Below are 21,631 nucleotides of genomic sequence, written 5' to 3' on the forward strand. Positions count from 1 at the left end.
TCAGCACGCCACAACAACTAGCACCACCAGCTGATATGGAACGTCTTAGCAGGAGGCAGAATTTCAGCAACATGGTCGAGCAGTATGTGTGCACACACCTACACGTACTGAATGACAGGTCTGCCCCCTTCAACTTCTGTGTCTGCAAATTGGGCACATGGCCTGAGCTTGCCCTTTACGCCTTGGAGGTGCTAGCCTGCCCTGCAGCCAGTGTATTATCTGAACATGTGTTTAGCACAGCCATTGTTATACTACAGTGCAATTGCTCATTCTTGTGTTTTGGATATTTCACACTCTTTTGGAGTGTATCCTAATAAAAAAAAAAAATTAAAACTAAAACCAAAAACCAGTGTTGGCTACCTCGTCATCCTCCACCACTGCTTCCACCTACACCGCTACGTCCACCGTCTCCTCAGACTCCTACTCCATATGGACCTCCACCTCATAAATCAAGTTTTTATTTATTTTTATTTGTACGTATTTTATTTTATGTCATTTATATCACTGCTTTACCTAGTAGACAGGTAAAAAAAAAATGCACTAATTTGTCTGTTACATTTCCGGGTGAAATTCACCAATTGTTGGGTGTGATATACCACTGCTATACCTAGTAGACATGTAAAAAAAAAAAAATCACTAATTTGTCTGTTACATTTTCGAGTGAAATTCACAAATTTTTGGCTGTGATAGACCCCTGTTCTACCTAGTAGACAGATTAATAAATTTCACTAATTTTTCTGTTACATTCTTGGGTTGACATTTAAAATTTTTTGCCGTGAATAAACCCCTGGTCTGCATAGGTGACAGGGACCAAAATTTTAAAAAATTGTCTTTAATTGGCCCTTTCATTTGATCCTTCTGCTTTAATAAACTTGTCCCACATTTCTGCTTCATCCCATTGCAGCCATTGACCTCCCTTGGATGAGGTCTCCCTTTCTCACGCTCCCTCTCTGGCCTGTAACCCTGATTCCCCACCACCCGTGATAACCATGGTAGGCGCATAAAAGAACATCGAAAGTTGATAGAGAAGATATCCAATTGGATCGTGGACATCACGGGGACGTGCAACATGGTGGTGCAGTAAGTGTGCACAAGCCTTCATGAACTGACTGACAGGGGTCAGCCCATTTAACTTCTGGGTCTCCAAATTGGGCACATGACCTGAGCTTGCCCTTTACGCCTTGGAGGTGCTGGCCTACCCTGCCCTGCAGCCAGTGTATTGTCTGAACGTGTGTTTAGCACGACTGGAGGGGGTTATCACAGGGTATAATTTCCCAATGTTTTGGGGGTGTACCCCAATTTAAAAAAATTTAAATACATTTAAAACCAAAAAGCAGTGTAGGCTACTTCCTCCTCCACCGCCGCTTCCACCTACACCGCCACATCCACCGTCTCCTCAACCTCCTACTCCATATGGACTTCGTTCTCCTAGGTCAAGATTATTATTTTATATTTTTATGTATTTTAGGTTATTTAACCACTTCCGGACACAGGGCGTACAAGTGCGCCCTGATGTCCCGGTACATAAGGATAGAGGGCGTACCTGTACGCCCTGTGTATTTACGATCACCGCCGCGCTGCAGGCAGTGATCAGAACCCGATGCCTGCTCAAATCATTGATCAGGCACCTTGGCTAAATCGCCGCAAACCGCAGGTTAATTCAGACCTGCGGTTTAAGGCTTTTACCTGGTGCGGCGGAGGCGGTGCCATCGGGTCCCCATGGGGCTGTAGGGGGGACCCGATAGCATGGAAGGCGCTGATGCATCGGCGCTGCCTTCCTGTGACGGGCCTGTGAGATCCAGCCCCCTGTTGCAGATAAGGGGATACCAGTGTCATGAAGTACTATATGTGACGAAAAAACAATATCAGAATGGCCTGGATAAGTCAAAGCATTTAAATGTTATCATCACATAAAGGGACACTGGTCAGATTTGCAAAAAAAATGGCCTGGTCCTTAAAGAGGACCTTTTACCAGAATTAAACTTCTAAAGTAACTATACAGGCACGTAGAGCGGCACCCAGGGACCCCCCAGCACTTACTGTTATACCTGGGCGCCGCTCCGTTCTCCGGTAATTGCTTCCGGTATCTTTACAGTTAGGCTCCACCCAGGGGAACCTGCCGGCACCTCCTTCTCCCATGCTGCAGCGCTGGCCAATCACAGCGCTCAGCTCTCTCTCAGGCTATGAGCTGAGTGCTGTGATTGGCCAGCGCTACAGCATGGGAGAATGAGTCGACGGCAGGTTCCCCTGGGTGGAGCCTAACTGTAAAGATAGAAGGTCCAACAATAAAGATACCAAAGTTATACCGAATCAGGGTATTAATGTATAGAGCACACAGTCCAGCAAGGGTACCCTGTTAGATCAAGAGATAACTAAATTTAATAGGAAATGTGAAAATATACATATACAAAAGAGATCTATATAATTAATCCGAGGTAAGAGGCCAGGGTATAGTCAGATGCACTAGGTAAGTGGTGGGTAAAAAAGGGGGGGGGGGGGGAAGAAATCCCTAGCACTGATACCCTAAACTGGTCCTCTGCCCAGGGACGTCTCCTAGTGGTGGGGACGCCCTGTCCACGTACCTAATCTCCACCTCCTGACTGTCCCTGGTGAGGTGAACGGTGGAGGGAGACAGGTAATTAGTGGTGCCCTAACGGATAACTAGCACACAATAAGAGAGTTAACTGTAAAGATACCCGAGGCAATTACGGGAGAACGGAGCGGCGCCCAGGTATAACAGTAAGTGCAGGGGGGTCCCTGGGCGCCGCTCTACATGCCTGCATAGTTAGTTTAGAAGTTTAATTCTGGTGAAAGGTCCTCTTTAAGGTGAAAATAAGCCCGGTCCTTAAGGAGTTAAAGTAATTTCCCTATACACATTTGTTTGCAGCCATGCTCTTAACCACATTTTGATTCCATTTGCAGCCCTCTAGCCCTTTTCATTACATTTTTACAGCCATTATAGTGCTCAAAAGTTTGGGTCCGCATTGACTTCAATGGGGTTCGGGTTTAGGGTCAAGTTCGGGTCCCGAACTCGGGTCCCGAACCCGTCGAACCCGAACATCCAGGGGGCTGGATCTCACAGGCTGTCATGGAAGGGAGCTTGATTTAATTGTGAATAGATGGTAAAGGCAAAGTCAGCTGGTGTGTTGTCATGAGCGTCTTCATTATGTTTACTGCTGGACCCACGATGATGTAATTTGGTCCATACCGCAAAAGGAGGTCTACAATCACCCATTAATTTTCCCGAGGAAAACATGTTTGAAATAAAAAAAATGTCACCAATGAAAGAATAATAGAATTCAATTCATACAGAAGAAAGTCTGCAATCGCCCATCAATTTTTCCCCAAAAAATCCTGTTTCACATAAAAAATTTCACCACTACGTAATTCGATCCATACCACAAGAAGGCCTTCATCACATATAACTGCACCGCTGAACGGCAATTAGGCCCTAATTATTTTCTACTTTTACAGTACACACAAGGCTTTTCAACAGATGAGTGCAACGCTGGACGGCGAATATATTTTTATTTTGCCTGCTAATACAAACAGGGCTGTAAAATATATCACTGCCCCGCTGAACGGCAATTAGGCCCTAATTTTTTTTCTATTTTTACAGTACACAAAACGCTTTTCAACAGATGAGTGCAACGCTGGACAGCGAATATATTTTAACTTCGCCACTAATACACGGCAAACTGGGCTTTAGAGTATATCACTGCACCGCACAAGGGCAATTAGGCCCTCGTTTTTTTTCTACTTTTACACAAAAGGCTTTTCAACAAATAAGTGCAACGCTGAACGGCGAATATATTTTTCCTTTTTCCACTAATACACGCAAAAAAGGGCTTTAGAACAAATAACTGCACTGCCGAGTGGCAAATATAGTTTTCCTTTTTCCACTAATACACGCAAAAAAGGGCTTTAAAACACATTAACTGCTCCGCTGAGTGGCAAATATATTTTTTCTTTTTCAACTAATACACGGAAAAAAGGGCTTTAGAACAAATAACTGCACCGCTGAGTGGCAAATATATTTTACTTTTGACACTTATACGCAACAAAAAGGGGTGTAATTTTCGCACTTCACCACACAACGGCTAATAAGCCCCTTTTCCCACTAATACAAGCCAAAAAATGCTTTAGAACATAACTGCACCACACTAGGGCAAATAAAACGTAGAATATTTCCTTATAATAACCTCTGTTAATTCCTGTATCAAACAGCACTTGCAGTCTAATAAGAAGCATTTGCTGGAATTACAGAGCTGTATAATGGCAATTTGGATCCCCAGTCAGTGCAGCAAGGTGTAATAGGAATGTTCCTATTACCCAGGCTGTGACCTCCCCGACTGAACCATGTTCAACATAAATGCTGTGGAATGATTCCTCCCTATCCTTTCCCTACACCTTGAATAATCTTTCCCTGCACTTGTAAATAGTTATTTTTTTAGCACAATGACGTTTTTTCTATCACTGTCTCTAGCGCCTGCAGACGTCTCCTCCTGCACTAAGTACACTGGTAAATGGCAGAATCTAAGATGGCTGCCACTATTTATAGGTGTCACAGTCCTTCCAGTGACAGAGGTTAGAAGATCGGAGAGACTGGCTGCACGTTAGGCTGCCAGATGACCTATCTGTTTTCACTTGTTGCAGTGTTGTTGTTCGTAATGACCAAACCTCTTGTCTCAGGTATAGCTTGTTGTCATTATTGCTCCTCTATTTAGTCTGGACTCACACTTTATACTATGCAGTTGATATTCTCTGCCTGGAGTTGGAAGAGATGGTGCGTGGACCTCATCCGAGTTCCTGCTCATCCATTTTCTATTGAAGATAAGTGTACTTCTCTTTATATTTTGTCGCTCCCATTTGCTCATTGTTTACTAGGTCTCAGGGAGACGCTGGTTAGTTCATCTGGGAAGGAACCAGTAGTCTCAGACCCTGTCACTAAGGGTCCATTCACACGTCCTGTTTTTTTTCATCCTGAAAAACGGTCCGTTTTTTGCGGATCCGTTGTTCCTGAAAATGTTTCCGTATGTCATCCGTATGTCATCCGTTTTTTGCGGATCCGCAAAAAACGGAAACATGTATACATTTCAATAATCAAACAAAGTTGTTTGGATTTCTTTGAAAAAAAATTGAAAAAAAAATAAATAAATAAAAATGTATGTGTTTCCAGGAACGGAATCCGCAAAAAACGGATGACATACGGAATGACATCTGAATGTCATCCGTTTTTTGCGGATCCATTGACTTTGTATTGTACCAGGATCCGATTTTTCAGGACAAGAATAGGACATGTTTTATATTTAAACGGACATGCGGAACGGAACAACGGAAACGGACAGCACACATTGTGCTGTCCGATTTTTTCCAGGACCCATTGAAAATGAATGGGTCCAGATCTGGTCCTGAAAAAACGGAACAGATCAGGAAAGAAAAAACGGACGTGTGAATGGACCCTAATCCTAGGGATTTTCAGGGTTACTAGAGACTAGGTTTACGGTGTATGAATATTCCCACCTTCAGGGTTTCTTCAAACTGACAGGAGTCAGGGCTAGGTTTAGGGTTTCCTTAGGTGGTCACCATTTCCCTTTCCCCAGCCTTGAGGCCTAGTTCCTGGTCATTTTCCTTCTGTTGTCATTCTGGTGTTTCTCCCCTCCCCCTTGTGACAATAGGGCTGTGACATCACAGGGCTGGCTGGCTGCTAATTGGCTGCATGCATGGCATTATGGGTGATCCCGACTTCCCAGAGTTTCATTTCTCCATGTCCTCACACGTGCAGCAGCCATTTTAGGAAAAAATGTGATTTGTTACAACGAATCAGGAGGAAATTCGCATTCAGTGCGAATCAAATTTTTCCTAAAATTCGGAACGAATTCCACTTCGTCAGCTTCAATTTGCTCATTTCTAGTAATAATCAATTACTGAGGTTATTCAATGAAGTCTTGCGCGACTTCGTGAATAACTTACTTCGGTTCATCGGAGCCCATATATTCTAATACTGTACGGAGACGGATCTCCGTACAGTATTATAACAATTTTTTTTTGCGAAGCAGCTACGGATGTAGCATCTGAAGCTCGCTTTGCTCATCTCTACTCTATACCATAAACATCTGATTGGTTTTGTGTTTGTGTCTTTGTGTATATTTGATCAGTTATTTCCATCAGTTATTGTGAGCCAAAACCCACAGTAAAGGCTACACAGAGATAAGGTATAATGGAAAGATTTCCTCCTGGTTTTGGTTCACAATAACTAATGGAAATAACTGATCCAATAACTGAAGTGTGAACTCGGCCTAATGTACACCAACTCTGTATGTGTTTATTGTCCCCTGGCCGGTAAATCGCTTGATCCTCGACAACTTCATTTTTATTAGAGGAAGCTACTCTAACAGTAGTAAATGCGACTAATAAAATTAAACTGTGTAAAACAGCATTTTTTTAAAACCAAAAACAAGCACAAACACTATAGTAAATATGCCCCTACATCTTCCACAATGCACTACAGCAGAGAACATTGTACAGACACTTATGCAGCACAGGTCTACACTGAGATAAGTAGATGGTTCGATATTTGGATGGCATGTTAGGTCGCAAATCTTCACTTACCTCCCCTGGTCAATAATATCCACAGCAACTGTGCTGATCACAAAAACAAGGAGAACAGCCACAAACATGTGGTAGATGGTTTGGAAGTGTTCCACCTCCATTAATTCACTGTAAAAGACCATGGGACATCATCTTAGATACATACAATTACAAACCGCTGGCATACACCGTATCAAAAACATACCTTCTTATTACTTTATGAGACATAAGTCTGTCATACGGGTAGTGTATGGAACTGTTATTTTAATGGTATCGTACCACAGCATCTCCTGGTCTCCATCTCAGCTTACAAGCCTGAATGATAACATCAGCATGTCCCCCCGTCAGTGTGAAGAAAAACAATGGAGCGGGGAGCAGCCGTAGCGAAATGCGGCTTGATTTTGGTGGAAGGTTGTGGCACATAGGGTTAATATTAGGATAGTGTGAGGTTGTGGGGATGGAGTTTTGGGGAGGTAGAGTGGTAGATTCGCGGAAGGTAATTAAGGATAAATGGGAGGAGTTTTTAGGTTAGTTGGGAAAGTGTAGAGAAGTTTGCTGAGCAACATGTCCTCTCTGGATCAACTTATTGAGCAGGTTAGGGCTGCGGCAGCCAGCAATGGTGCGCAGTGGATGCAAGAGACGCTACAGGCAGCTTTACAAAGGAGGAGGCGGCCTCAGGCGTGGGGGGTGAGGGCTAGGAGATCGAGGCCTCCGGTGCAGTTAAGCCCCGACTATACTCCGTGAGGCCGGCGGCATCTAAGGAGCCCCCCTAGGGACCCTGCATCACGGCAGTGGCGCTTGTTCTGCCCGCAGCCGAGTTGGGAGGAATCAGGTGCGGCGGTCGGGCCCGATGGGAGAGGGACGGGTTAACCCCCGTCCTGCTCTCCTTCGTCTCATGCGGCTGTTCTGGAGCGAGCGGCGGCCACCCAGCAGGAGTCTGTGAGTGGGGAGCAGGCCAGGAGCTTACCCTGTGAGGAAGTTGCAGTGCGGAGCCGGCGGGCGGGCCTCAGACAGAGGCAGCTAGGAGATGCAAGTGCGGACGGGAGCAACATCAGGCAAGTCGGGACGGAGGTTTTTGAAGCACCGAAGGTACTGCAGGAGAAGAGAGAGGAGCGAGGCTTCTGCGGCTCCTTCTCTGAAGATGGCAGCGGTGGGGGGAGGGAGCCATTTGAGGAGCAGAGTGCCAGCAGTGTCGTCAGGAGGAGGAGATGTGGCAGCAGTGTGTGATGAGAGGCGGCTGCCTGTTGGTGGGCCAGACTACGTAGGGGAGGAAGATTGCGACCCTGCCCCTGATGGACAAGGAGGCAGGCCGCCGTCGCAGCATTCAGAAGAGTAATGTGAACTTTTGCAGGATTGAGAAGATGGACAAGTGGCGACGGCTGGGACGGAGGCCGAGCCGGCCGCGGCGGCTATCTGTTCCGGTGTCGTTCAGGAGCAAGGAGGAAGGCAGTTTGCGGCTACTCGGATACAGCCCCAGGGACAGCCAGGTGAGAGCAGGGCACAGAGGGGTGGGGGTGCAGGTGATGTTGCAGTGTCTGGCATGTCAACACTAGAGGGGGAAAGCAGGGCAGTGCAGGAATTATTGGAGGGTTTGGCGGTTTTGTTGGCGAGGGCTGGAGCGGGGCCTTCATCTGCGGTGGTGTGGGCGCCGATGGATAGGGCTGGTTTGGGGCAAATATGGTGGAGGAGCATTCAGGGGTTTCTGGAGGATGTAGCGTTCCTGCTGTGGTTACTGATACAGTGGTGGTCAGCTGCACCGGTAGTGGAGGCGACAACTAGCTCCGGTAAGGCGGGGGCAACTGATTTGGTGCGTTTAGCGGACACAGCGAAAGGGGAGGCCCCCGTTGGGGGCTCATTTGAGGCCAGAGGTGAGAGACCTTTTTGGTTATATGGACTCAATTGGCGAGGCGTATAGAGCATATGGCGGGCGGAGTGGCGTGGTTGAGGTACGACGAGCAGTTTTGTCAGCGCAAAGCTATACGGCCTAGAATAAGGTGGGACCACAAAGATATTAGTTTGTGGATGAGGCTTATGGCTGCCCCTAAGGGTGGTGCGCAGCCCTTTCATGGGTCATCAGGGGGTACTTCAACAGAACAGTCACCTTCTGGCGGAAGAAAAGGTTGCTGTTGGCTGTTTATCGAAAGGCACTGTAAGTTCCTTTCAGACTGCCGTTTTAAGCATGAATGTTCCGGATGCGGAGGATGACATAGTTTTAGCCGGTGTTTCAAGAGGGAAAGAGGGAAGGGACAGGAGGCTGCTCAGAAGAGGGCTGATGCCGGTGAGGGTGGAAGAGATGCTTCCATTTCTAAATAGGTATCCTAGGAGTCGTTGCAGAAAATATTTGTTGAGGGTTTCAGGATACCTTGCATGTTAGTTGGGGCTGGGGGTAGTGTTCGAAATTTAGTTTCGGCACTTGCTAGGCCGGAAGTTGTACAGGAGAAGATTGAGAAGTAAGTTGCGTTTATCGCCGTTGGGGTTGGTACCCAAGAAGGAGCCGAATAAGTTTCGGCTCATTCACCATCTGTCTTATCCGCCAGGGAGTTCGGTGAATGATGGTATAGATCAAGAGCTCTGTTCCGTGTCTTACACGTCTTTTGACATGGCGGTGGCTTGGGTTCGGCGTCTTGGGCAGGGCACGTTGTTAGCTAAAACGGATATAGAGCGGCTTTTTGTTTGCTCCCTATACATCCGGATTGTTTTCACCTATTGGGTTTAAAATGGGGAGGGCAATTTTATGTTGATTGTTTGCCTATGGGTTGTGCAATTTCCTGTTCGTTATTTGAAACTTTTAGTTCTTTTCTGGAATGGGTGGTCAGGCAGGAGTCAGGTAGGGAATCTGTACTTCACTACTTAGATGATTTTTTGTTCCTGGGGCCGGCTGGCGATCATACCTGTTCTATTCTGCTACACACGATGGAATGGGTGGCGGCGATGTTTGGGGTCCCGTTGGCGCAAGAGAAGACAGAGGGCCCGGCGATGTTGGTGAAATTCTTGGGAATTGTTATTGATACAGTGAAGATGGAATGTCCTTTGCCTGAAAAGAAATTGTGTGACCTGGTAGCGGAGGTTGTTGGTTTGCGGAGGGTTAAGAAGGCACAATTGCGTAGGATCCAGTCGGCATTGGGTAAGCTGAACTTCGCTTGTAGGATTTTGCCTATGGGCCGGGTATTTTGTCTGCGTTTGGCCAGGGCGACGGCGGGGGCGGCAGTTCCTTCCCATTACGTGAGATTGTCTGCGGAAGTGAGGGCAGATCTGGCAGTTTGGGAGAAATTTCTGTCTCGGTACAATGGGAGGTCAGTGTGGATGGGAGGGCAGATTTCTAATGTCGACTTAGAACTTTCGACTTTCGAGGCAGTCGAGCAGGGGCGTCATTGTCCCCAGTGGCTCTGGAGCGTGGCCTTGGGGTCTCCACAGCGTTGATTAGGCAATCCGTGAGCACTGGTACGTGGTCGGCTTACGCATCTGTTATGGGAGCGATTGATAGAGCAAGTTGGGGGTTGCAGTGCGGCAGATGACTTCCGGATGTTACTGGTTTATTGGGTGGGTTTGGCATTTAGTGAGGATTTGTCTTATTCGGTAGTGGCTAAGAGGGTGTCGGCAGTTGCGTTTTGGTTACGCATGCGGCATTTGATGGATGTGAAGAAATGCTTCCTGGTGCGTTAAAGGGTTACCAGCGGAGCACACTTACAAGGGATAAGCGTCGCCCGGTATCTTACGAATTGTTGCAAAATTTATGGAGTCAGGTAGGTGTGATCTGTGTGTCAGGTTATGAAGTGTGCTTGTTTCCGGCTGCTTTTTCGTTGGCGTTTTTTGGCTCGTTTAGAGTGTCGGAATTGGTTGCGCGCAGTAAATTTGGTTTAGGCGGTTTGCAACTTGGAGACGTGTCGCGGTGTGCGGATGGGTTACAGTGTTTTTTGCGGCAATCAAAAACAGACCCAGAGGGTAAGGGGATGCAATTTGGGTTGCGGTCGATGGGGGGGGTCAGTTGTTTGTCCTGTTCGATGTATTGATGATTTTTTGGGCGGTGCGGCCAGATATCTCTGGGCCGTTGTTGATACATCACAATGGGGCAGCCTTGTCTCGCTTTCAGTTTGTTGTGATATTTCGGAAATACTTGGCAGCCAAAGGTTTGGAGGCGAATTACTTTGCGTCTCACTCATTCAGGATCGGGACGGCCACGGAAGCATCCAGGTGGGGTCTGGGAGAGGATGTGATTCGGTGGATAGGCAGATGGGAGTCTGCAAGCTTTCGTTCGTACTTTCGTCCTCATTTGTTGTGAGAGCGGATATGCGCAGGAACGGTAGGCAGTTGGGTTTTGACGTTGGAGATTTGTAGGTGCGCTGGATTGGTTTACATGGTTTCTTGTGGGGTCGTGTGCTCCCAGAATTTTGTTTTTACGTGTCTTTAGATCATCCCCCGGATATAGTGGTTTTACATTAAAAGATTTCGCCGTCCGTTGTTCCAGGGATGTTATAAGGGACATCAAGTTGGATTTGTTGAGGTTGTTGGCAGATGTTTCGGGTATGTTAGTGGTATAGTCGGACATTGTTGCGCTGCAAGCATGGAGGATGGCGAGGTCGGTTGATAAGTTGAATAGGGCACCGGCAAAAGTTAACAAGGAAGTGGGACATTTTGTGAGATGTTAGGGCGGATTTGTGGTGCATCATAAAGAATTGGAAGGGTAGTCCCCTATGTTTTTACGGCAGGATGGAGTTTATTTGAATTAGATTGGGATTGACATGTGGACCTTGGGCTTACAGGAGGGTTTGGAAATGGCTTTCAAGGTTTGGAGGGACGAACATAGGTGAGGTGATCCCTATGTTTGTCTGGTGGCAGGTAGAAGAAGGATCCTGAGAGGCAAAACTTGGATAGGTGCATGGCTCCATCTCTTGCGGCGTGCATCTAGGACGTTGTGGTGAATGGAAAGCTGGGGGATCCTGTTTGAGCTAATAGCCTGGCAGGGGTTTAATTTCCAGTAGTTGGTGCCGTTAGGTCAGTGAGTGAAGCCGAGGGTAAAGTTGGATTAGACCTGAATTGTAAGAGGAAGTTCACGAGGGGCGAACATGGATTGCCTTCTAGGATCCCTTCACGTTTTTGAAAAGTTACATGTCGTGAAATAATGTTTTTATTAATATAGGACTAGCTTACAATGTTAATATGTTCAATATATGGTCAATTTTATTATGGTTATGATACAGAGAGCCAAAAGATCTTCCATCCCAAGAAGTCATAAAAGCAATGGAGCGGGGTGCAGCCGTAGCGAAATGCGGCTTGACTTTGGTGGAAGGTTGTGGCACATGGGGTTAATATTAGGATAGTGTGAGGTTGTGGGGGAGGAGTTTTGGGGAGGTGGAGTGGTAAATTCGCGTCAGGTACTTAATGGATGGAGGGGAGGAGTTTTTAGGTTAGTCGGGAAAGTGTAGAGAAGTTTTCCACCCACTCTCCCGTAATTGATGTTTTTGGTGGGTTTGTTAAATTGCTCTTGTCCTAGAAGAAGGATCCTGGGAGGCAAAACTTGGATAGGTGCACGGCTTTATCTCTTGCAGCGAGCATCTAGGACGTTGTGGTGAATGGAAAGCTGGGGGATCCTGTTTGGGCTAATAGCCTGGCAGGGGTTTAATTTCCAGGAGTTGGTGCCCTTGGGTCGGTGAGTGCGGCCGAGGGTAAAGTTGGATTAGACCTGGATCGTAAGAGGAGGTTCGCGAGGGGCGAACATGGATTGCCTTCTAGGATCCCTTCACGTTTTTGAAAAGTTACATGTTGTGTATTAATGTTTTGATTAATATTGAACTAGTTTACAATGTTAATATGTTCAATACATGGTCAATTTTATTATGGTTAACAAACTTAAGCTATGGCCTTTTTACATCAAATCACGTGGTCGAGTTTTTATTTGTTAAAAGGGGTTGAGGGATACAGAGAGCCAGAAGATCTTCCATCCCAGGAAGTCATGTACTCTTACTGCCATACCCTTACTGCTTCTTTTGAGTGCAGTGAGGAATATGGCGCAAAAAAAAAAAAAAAAAGACAAGCAGAGCCCACAGTGTCCAAGAATTGCCACAACAACACAATAGAGTGGAGGGGACTGTAGTACCATGGCAAGATTGTTGTAGTAGGCCTTCATGCAGTGGCGTACATAGAGAAGTAAGGGTTCCAAAGCAAGGATCAAACCAGGCCCCCCCACACAGGACAGAAGGGTTTCTGCCTAAACCCCTTTCAATGACCTTGGGCCATTTTGCCACTGCCTCATTTGCTAAAAGTTGTTCCTTTAGAGGGTAGAGTCCTGACCAAGTTTTCACCCCCAGAAGAAGAGGATATAATCCCAACTAAGACTGGGCCCCCTCTTACCCTGGGCCCCATAGCAGTTGCATGGTCTACCGCTATGGTAGTTACGCCCCTGCCTTCATTAACTATATGTCCTGTCCTGTGTGCCATTCACTTCTATTTATAAAAGAAATGGTGAGTACGGCTAGGTTCACATCACTGTTTTGTTTTCCGTTCTTCTGATACATCAGAAAGAAAAAAAAAAAAAAAAAAGATTCTTTATTTTGTGCTCATTTTGCATCCATTTTAGCCATTTCCATTTGAGATCCGTTATTTTATGCGGCCAAAAAAGTCCTTAGTGGAGGACTTTTTCCCCCTTCTAAGGCCTAATGCACACGACCGTAGCAGGTCCATGCCCGTATTGCGGCCTGCAAACAGCGGGTCCGCAACATACAGGCCCTGGCAGTGTGCGCACCGTATCACAGAAGGCGGACCTATCCACTTGGATGGGTCTGCAATCCAAGGGATACGGTGCGGAAGGGAGGCACCAATCGGAAGCCTACGGAAGCGCTACGGAGTGCTTCCATGGGTTTTCTGTCCGTGCCTCCGCACAGCAAAAAAGTAGTGCATGCATTCCTTTTTTGTGGTACGGACTGTCAGATGCGGATCACGGACCCCATTCAAGTGAATGGGTCAGCGTCCACAGAAAGCGGGCACACGGTTGGTGCCCATGCATCGCAGACTGCAATTTGCGGTCCGCAGCATGGGCATGCCTGGCACACGGTCATATGCATGAGGCCTAAAATAAGGTATCTCAGTCAGACAGAAATGGTTAAAATATATGCAAAATTACAATAGAAGCACAAAATAAAAGATTTTTTTGCTTTCTGTTCTTCTGACAGATCAGAAGAATATAAAATAAAATGTGATGTGCAGCTAGCCTAAGGCCTCCTGCACACGAACCTGCGCGCCCCGTGGCCGTACTGCGGCCCACAAATTGCACGAACACCGACCATGGGCAGCCGCAGCGGATTGTGGACCCATACACCATTCGTGTGCAGGGGGCCTAGGTATATTTGTATCATCAGATAGAGTACCCTTAAAATATCACTACCCTCAAGAAAAAGATACGAGGAAACAGACCTAAAAGGATCACCTTATGAAAAAAAAGGAATAGCAAAAGAATAGACTTACTCCAGCATTGATGCCTGATGCAGAAACACTTTCTTTCTATCCGTTAGTGACTCACGGGGTCTGAAAAGTAAAGAAATTAATGAAGGCAGTACTATTATATACAAACTATATATTGAAGATGTATTCATTGCATGCACCACTATAAATGACCTATCCTCAGGATAGATCATCAATATCAGATCTGCAGGGGTCCGATACCCGGCACCCCCGCTGATAAGCTGGCTGAAGAGAAGGCTAGGCTCCATGCGAATGCTGCCTTTCCTTTGCTGTTTACCTGCTCGCTGTCAACATGGCAGTGGTGAGCAGGTGTAATTACAAGAAGCTCGTTCCTATCCCAGTGCATCCTGAGGATAGGTGATTAATATTAAAATCCCTGGAAACCCCTTTAACAATTCATTTTTATCTTCACTAAATTCTAATTCTCTACAGTATTCCATGGATATGGTCAATAGTCTAGCAGTGCATCCACTACGCTGATACCATATGTAGAGAAGGCAAATGAATCGACCATGGGGAAGAGGCTGCAGAACTCACACAATGCTTGTAGCCCCTTCAAACAGTTGATCGGTGGAGATGTCAAGAGTCAGACCCCAATCAATTTGATATTAATGCCCTATACTATGGTTAGGTCATTAACATGCTGATTCTGGAAAACCCCTTTAAGAGATAGACAGACAGATTTAGGGCCCATTCAGACGGCCATATAAACGGGTCAACATCCATTCCGCAATTTCAATGGGGCCGCAAAAGATGCGGACAGCTCTAGTTCTGCAGCCCCGCAAACAAGTTTGAACATGTCCTATTGTCCGCAAATGCGGACAAGAACAATCATTTTCTATGATGTGCCAGCCATGTGCCTGTACGCGAATCCGCAAAACACTATGGCCGTCTGAATGAGCCCTTAGACAGACAAACAGACAGACACAGAGTGATAGATAGATAGTGCTGGGTCACTGTATATACAGGCTGATTCAAAAAGGTTGGTGCCTGTAGTAAAGGCCTGCAGTTAAAGTAATTGCTCTTGAAAAAAAAAAAAGCTGTGCTGTGATTGGTTGCTATGAAAGCTGTGCTATGATTGGTTGCTATGAAAGCTGTGCTATGATTGGTTGCTATGAAAGTTGTGCGATGATTGGTTGCCATGAAAGCTGTGCTGTGATTGCAGCAATAAAAAGCTTTTTGCACATTGGAATTTGCCAAAATGCAGACTATTGTGAAAGTTTTCGAATAAATTTGATAAATGTGCTCCGCATTTCACGTCGGGTAAAGCAATTTTACATAGTTACATAGTTAATACGGTAGAAAAAAGACATACGTCCCTCAAGTTCAGCCAAGGGATAGGTGGGGATGCGAATCCCAAAAAGAATTGAGACTCCGATTTCTACATGTTTTCATAAGCATTAATGTTTTATACTTTTAAGAATTCGTCTAAACCTTTTTTTAAGCTGTCCACTGTTCCTGCTGTGACCACATCCCGAGGAAGTCTTTTCCACGGCTTCACAGTTCTTACAGTAAAGAAGCTTTGACGCTTCCGGAGACTGAACTTTTTCTTCTCCAGTCGGAGGCAGTGACCCCTTGTCTTTTGAGCGCATACATGGAACAGTTTTTCACCGTATTTTTGTATGACCCATTTATACATTTGTATACGTTAATCATGTCCCCCCTTAGACCTCTCTTCTCAAGACTAAATAAATAAAATTCTTTTAATCTCTCTTCATAACCAAGACCCTCCATTCCCCTTATCAATTTACTCGCTATCCTCTGTACTTTTTCCAGCTGCACTGCGTCCTTTCTATGTACTGGTGCCCAGAACTGAACTGCATAACTATTTAATGCATGACAATAACCTGGTGGCCTTAGAAGCATCTGATAGACATTGTGTGCTGTAATTTAATCTACCATCCACAAGGACACCCAAATCCTTCTCTATAAGTGACTCTCCCAGTGTTACATCCCCTAGGACATATGAAGCACAGAGATTATTACTACCAAGATGCATAACTTTACATTTATCCACATTGAACCTCATTTGCCAAGTTGATGCCCAATCACTCAAAGTGTTCAAGTTAGCTTCTAGTTTATTGACATCTTCCATAGACTGTACAGTTCTACACAGCTTGGTATAAGTTAAATCCACGGCACTCCAAGAGTTGATGCAAAAAAAGTAATCTCATTTAATTCTCAATAAACAGAATGCTGTTTAGTATACATCCAGTGCAAATAAATATACATATAGTATTTATGCCATATCAGATAAAGAAATATATCCCACGGGATATATTTCTTTATCTGATATGGCATAAATACTATATGTATATTTATTTGCACTGGATGTATACTAAACAGCATTCTGTTTATTGAGAATTAAATGAGATTACTTTTTTTGCATCAACTCTTGGAGTGCCGTGGATTTAACTTATACTGTCTAAACCACTCTCACAGGCACCCACACTGGATCCAAGGTGTGCAGAGTACACAATTATTCTATTATCTACACAGCTTGGTGTCATCTGCAAAAATAGATATGGTGCTATTAATCTCCTCCTCAATATCATTAATAAATAAATTAAATAATAAAAGGCCAGCACTGAACCTTAGGGTACACCACTTATAACCTAGGCCCATTCTGAATAGGAATCATTGACACAACTCTCTGGACACGGTCCTTCTGCCAGTTTTCAATACAATTACAAACTATACTTTCCAAGCCTATAGAATTTACCTATTAAGCATCTATGAGGGACAGTATCATAAGCCTTTGCAAAATCCAGAAACACTACATCCACAGCCGCCCCTCTGTCCAGGCTACTACTCACCTCCTCATAAAAACAAATTGTAAGATCCTCACCTGTTTCGCACTCCAGTGCTGCGGGACAGGTTGCGCTTGTCTCCATTGATAGACCAGCTCCGACCCCTTTGCGAACCAACGCGGGGATGCTTTCGCATGTGCGCCGGAGGGGAAGACCGCATGGCTTTCGGGGACAGCTTGGCCTGGGTAGTGGCAGTGCGCTGCGGCCGAGCTTGTCTCCGGAGCCTATTGCAGATACCATTCCGGTGTCCATGTCGACGCGAGCACATGGACACCGAAATGGTATCTGTAATAGGCTCTCACAGAGCTTCCTCGTGTATGTTCGAAAACGGGTTCGCAAGGGGATAAGCGGTCGCACGTGCGCGCTTCTTATGCACTTCGCTGACCAGCGAAAGGAATAGCACCTGGCCGCAAGTTCAAAGTAGATTAGGGGGCTGGCATTGGTCTAATTGACTAATGACCGACCAAAGCCTTGTACACAGGTGTAGGGCAGGATCACGACCTATGGGGAGTGGACACTGGGCGCCCTGGGATTTGTTAGCAAGCACATAAAAGGTGGCCTCCCAGGTCGGTCTGTGCCCACTGTTTCCTTCCTTATTCAGGTGCAGGTCAGTACTGCTAGCTACTGACTGAAGATTGCTGGGACTCCGTCCGTTCCAGTGGGACCCAGGACCCGGGACTTTCCGTGATGCATCAGTTTACCTGGCAGGTTGCACAGAGACCTATGCTCGGATCGGGACTACTCCTGGTTTTCCTTCGTTTTCTGTTTGCCTGATATTTGCCCAGTGAAGTTTACCTGGACTTTGTTTATTTTGTTAATAAACCCCTTAGACTTCATCCTCACTGGACTGTTTCATTGGTGCCTTGCATTATAGAACAGTGGGTCCAACAAACAGTTGCCATGGAAAGAATCCAGCAGCAGCTACAGTCAGGTCCATAAATATTGGGACATCAACACAATTGTAACATTTTTGGCTCTATACACCACCACAATGGATTTGAAATGAAATTATGTGCTTTAACTGCAGAATGTCAGCTTTTATTTGAGGGTATTTACATCCAAATCAGGTGACTGGTGTAGGAATTACAACAGTTTGCATAAGCGCCTCCAACTTGTTAAGGAACCAAAAGTAATGGGACAATTGGCTTCTCAGCTGTTCCATGGCCAGGTGTCTGTTATTCCCTCATTATCCCAATTACAATGAGCAGATAAAAAGGTCCAGAGTTCATTTCAAGTGTGCTATTTGCATTTGGAATCTGTTGCTGTCAACTCTCAAGATGAGATTCAAAGAGCTGTCACCATCAGTAAAGCAAGCCATCATTAGGCTGAAAAGAAAAAAAAAAACCATCAGAAAAATAGCAAAAACATTAGCCGTGGCCAAAACAACTGTTTGGAACATTCTTAAAATGAAGGAACTAACCGGTGAGCTCAGCAACACCAAAAGACCCGGAAGACCACAGAAAACAACCGTGGTGGATGACAGAATAATTATTTCCCTGGTGAAGAAAACACCCTTCACAATAGTTTGTCAGAGCAAGAACACTCTGCAGGAGGTAGGTGTATGTGTGTCAAAGTCAACAATCAAGAGAGGACTTCACCAGAGTGAATACAGAGGGTTAACCATAAGATGTAAACCATTGGTGAGCCTCAAAAACAGGAAGGCCAGATTAGAGTTTGCCAAACGACATCTAAAAAAGCCTTCACAGTTCTGGAACAAAATCCTATGGACAGATGAGACTAAGATCAACTTGTACTAGAGTGATGGGAAGAGAAGAGTATGGAGAAGGAAAGGAACTGCTCATGATCCTAAGCATACCACCTCATCAGTGAAGCATGGTGGTGGTAGTTTTATGGCGTGGGCATATATGGCTGCCAATAGAACTGGTTTTCTTATATTTATTGATGATGTGACTGCTGACAAAAGCAGCAGGATGAATTCTGAAGTGTTTCAGGCAATAGTATCTGTACATATTCAGCCAAATGCTTCAGTACTCATTGGATGGCGCTTCACAGTGCAGATGGACAATGACCCAAAGCATACTGCAAAAGCAACTAAAGAGTTTTTTAAGAGAAAGAAGTGGAATGTTATGCAATGGCCAAGTCAATCACCTGACTTCAATCCGATTGAGCATGCATTTCACTTGCTGAAGACAGAACTGAAGGGAAAATGCCCCAAGAACAAGCAGGAACTGAAGACGTTGCAGTAGAGGCCTGGCAGAGCATCAGCAGGGATGAAACCCAGCTTCTGTTAATGTCTATGCGTTCCAGACTTCAGGCTGTAATTGACTGCAAAGGATTTGCAACCAAGTATTAAAAAGTGAAAGTTTGATTTATGATTATTATTCTGTCCCATTACTTTTGGTTCCTTAACAAGTGGAAGGCAGATGTGCAAACTGTTGTAATTCCTACACCATTCACCTGATTTGGATGTAAATACCCTCAAATTAAAGCTGACAGTCTGCAGTTAAAGCACATCTTGTTTGTTTCATTTCAAATCCATTGTGGTGGTGTATAGAGCCAAAAATGTTAGAATTGTGTTGATGTCCCAATATTTATGGACCTGACTGTAACTGAGTTAACAGGAGCAGTTAATCTGTTAACCCAACGATGCCCGAATGTGACTGCAGTCACTGCAGCTCAAATCCAGGACCAACTGTCTAATGTGATGGGGGAGGTTCAGCAGCTGCTCCAAAGAGCTTCCACGTTACCCATCACAATCGCAAGACACCAAGTGGAGCTGAAGATTCCTCTGCCTGACTCCTTCACAGGAGATAGACAGGAATTCCTAAACTTCATAGACTCCTGTGCATGTGTTTTCTGCCCTGATTGATTCTGGAGCAGCAGGGAATTTTATGGACTCAGTCTTGGTGCATCAACTTGGCATCCCGCTTATCCAGCCAAAGACCACCCTGTCGGTGACCGCTATTGATGGATATCCTGTCCAGGATGGTCGTGCCATGTGGATGATGCCCAGGATGCAGGTAACAGTGGGGGCTGATCATCGGGAGACCTTAAGCCTTTTTGTCCTGGACATGCCATCCACTCCTGTGATTTTGGGTCTCCCTTGGTTGAGACTACATAATCCGATAGTGGACTGGCGCTCAGGTCAGATTTGCCGGTGGAGTACTGAATACCTCACTCAGTGCATATGTCCTGAGTTGCCACTAGCCTCCACAGAAGTATTAAGTACCCCAGCATTACCATCACTTCCAGGACATGTTCAGTCCACAGAGGGCTGATGTGTTACCTCCCCATAGGTCAAATGATTGTCCCATAGATCTGGTGCCAGGTGCCATGTCACCCCGGGGACATCTATATAATCTCACTGGCCTGAGATTCAGGCCCAGCGTAATTATATTAAAGAGAATCTCGAGAAGGGTTTAATTCGTCCCATCCACTTCCCCCGCTGGAGCCGGGTTCTTCTTCGTGGAGAAGAAGAATGGAGGCTTAAGACCCTGCATTGATTTTCGTGCCCTCAATCAGATCACGATGAAGAACCGGTACCCTCTGCCACTGATTGATGATTTGAGGGGTGCATAAAACTTTATACGCATCAGAGAAGGTGATGATGAATGGAAGACCGCATTCAACACCAGGGACGAGCATTACGAGTATATCGTTATGCCTTTTGGTCTCTGTAATGCTCCTGCAGTCTTCCAGGAGTTAATCAATGATGTTCTCAGGGATTTCTTAGGTAGATTTGTTGTTGTCTATTTAGAAGACATACTAATCTACTCGTCGGATCTGGTGTCTCATCGGAGACACGCGTGTCAGATTTTCCAGAAACTAAGGGAGAACCGCCTCTTTGCCAAACTAGAGAAGTGTCTGTTTGAGGTAACGAAATTGCCTTTTCTGGGGTACATTATCTCAGAAAGGGGACTGGCTATGGATCCATCCAAACTTTCTGCTGTCTTGGATTGGCCTCGGCCTAAGGATCTGAAGGGACTGCAGCATTTCTTAGGCTTTGCCAACTTCTACCACAAGTTTATTAAGAATTTCTCTGCGATAGTGGTACCTCTCACAAACCTGACTAAGAAGGGAGCTAATCCTTCAAAGTGGACGAGAGAGGCAGACAGAGCCTTTGAGATGCTAAAGCAGGCCTATTGCACTGCGCAATTTCTTACTCATCCAGACACTTCCAGACCTTTTGTCCTCGAGGTCGACGCCTCCGAGGTGCATGTTAGGGCAGTTCTTTCACAGTATTCTGGGGTCCCTGAGAGATTACATCCCTGTGCCTTCTTTTCTTGGAAGCTCTCTCCAGCCGAATCTAATTATGACATCGGCAATAGAGAGCTTCTGGGAGAAAAATTGTCTTTTCAAGAGTAGAGACATTGGCTAGAGGGTGTGGAACATCCCATTACGGTTTACACTGACCACAAAAATTTTGAGTACCTAGAGACTGCCAAGTGACTCAACTCCCGACAAGCTCGGTGGGCATTGTTTTTCACCCGCTTTAAACATCACGTTTGGTGGCCCAGTATGTCCATGAATGTTAAGGCCTACATCCAGGCATGTAGTGTGTGAAATTTGCTGATCGTCGACGCACTGTAGAGCAAAAGTTTAAGGTGGGAGATCAGGTGTGGGTCTCCACCCGGAACATTCCGCTGCGTCAGCCATCTTCCAAGTTGGGTCCTCGATTCATTGGTCCATACCCGGTGACGCAGAAGATCAACAGAGTTACGTACAAGGTTGCTTTTTAGCCATCGACTCCACCCCCTTCATTCAGACTCCACCCCCTTCATTCAGACTCCACCCCCTTCATTCAGACTCCACCC

The 21,631-nt window shown here is 45.7% G+C and overlaps 1 protein-coding gene across 1 annotated transcript in view; it reads right to left on the bottom strand.

Annotated features, from left to right (window-relative positions):
• LOC122931423 (sterol O-acyltransferase 2-like) overlaps positions 1–21,631 on the bottom strand; it is a 150,945-nt gene that overhangs the window by 120,072 nt on the left and 9,242 nt on the right. The window contains exons 3-5 of the mRNA XM_044285497.1: positions 16,895–17,080; positions 14,050–14,109; positions 6,613–6,720 (exon numbers count right to left, since the gene is read on the bottom strand). Coding sequence (XP_044141432.1) covers positions 6,613–6,720; positions 14,050–14,109; positions 16,895–17,080 — 354 coding nt within the window. The remainder of the gene's footprint in view (positions 1–6,612; positions 6,721–14,049; positions 14,110–16,894; positions 17,081–21,631) is intronic.

This window comes from Bufo gargarizans, chromosome 3 (genome assembly GCF_014858855.1).
Source record: "Bufo gargarizans isolate SCDJY-AF-19 chromosome 3, ASM1485885v1, whole genome shotgun sequence".
In the NCBI taxonomy this organism is placed as follows: domain Eukaryota; kingdom Metazoa; phylum Chordata; class Amphibia; order Anura; family Bufonidae; genus Bufo; species Bufo gargarizans.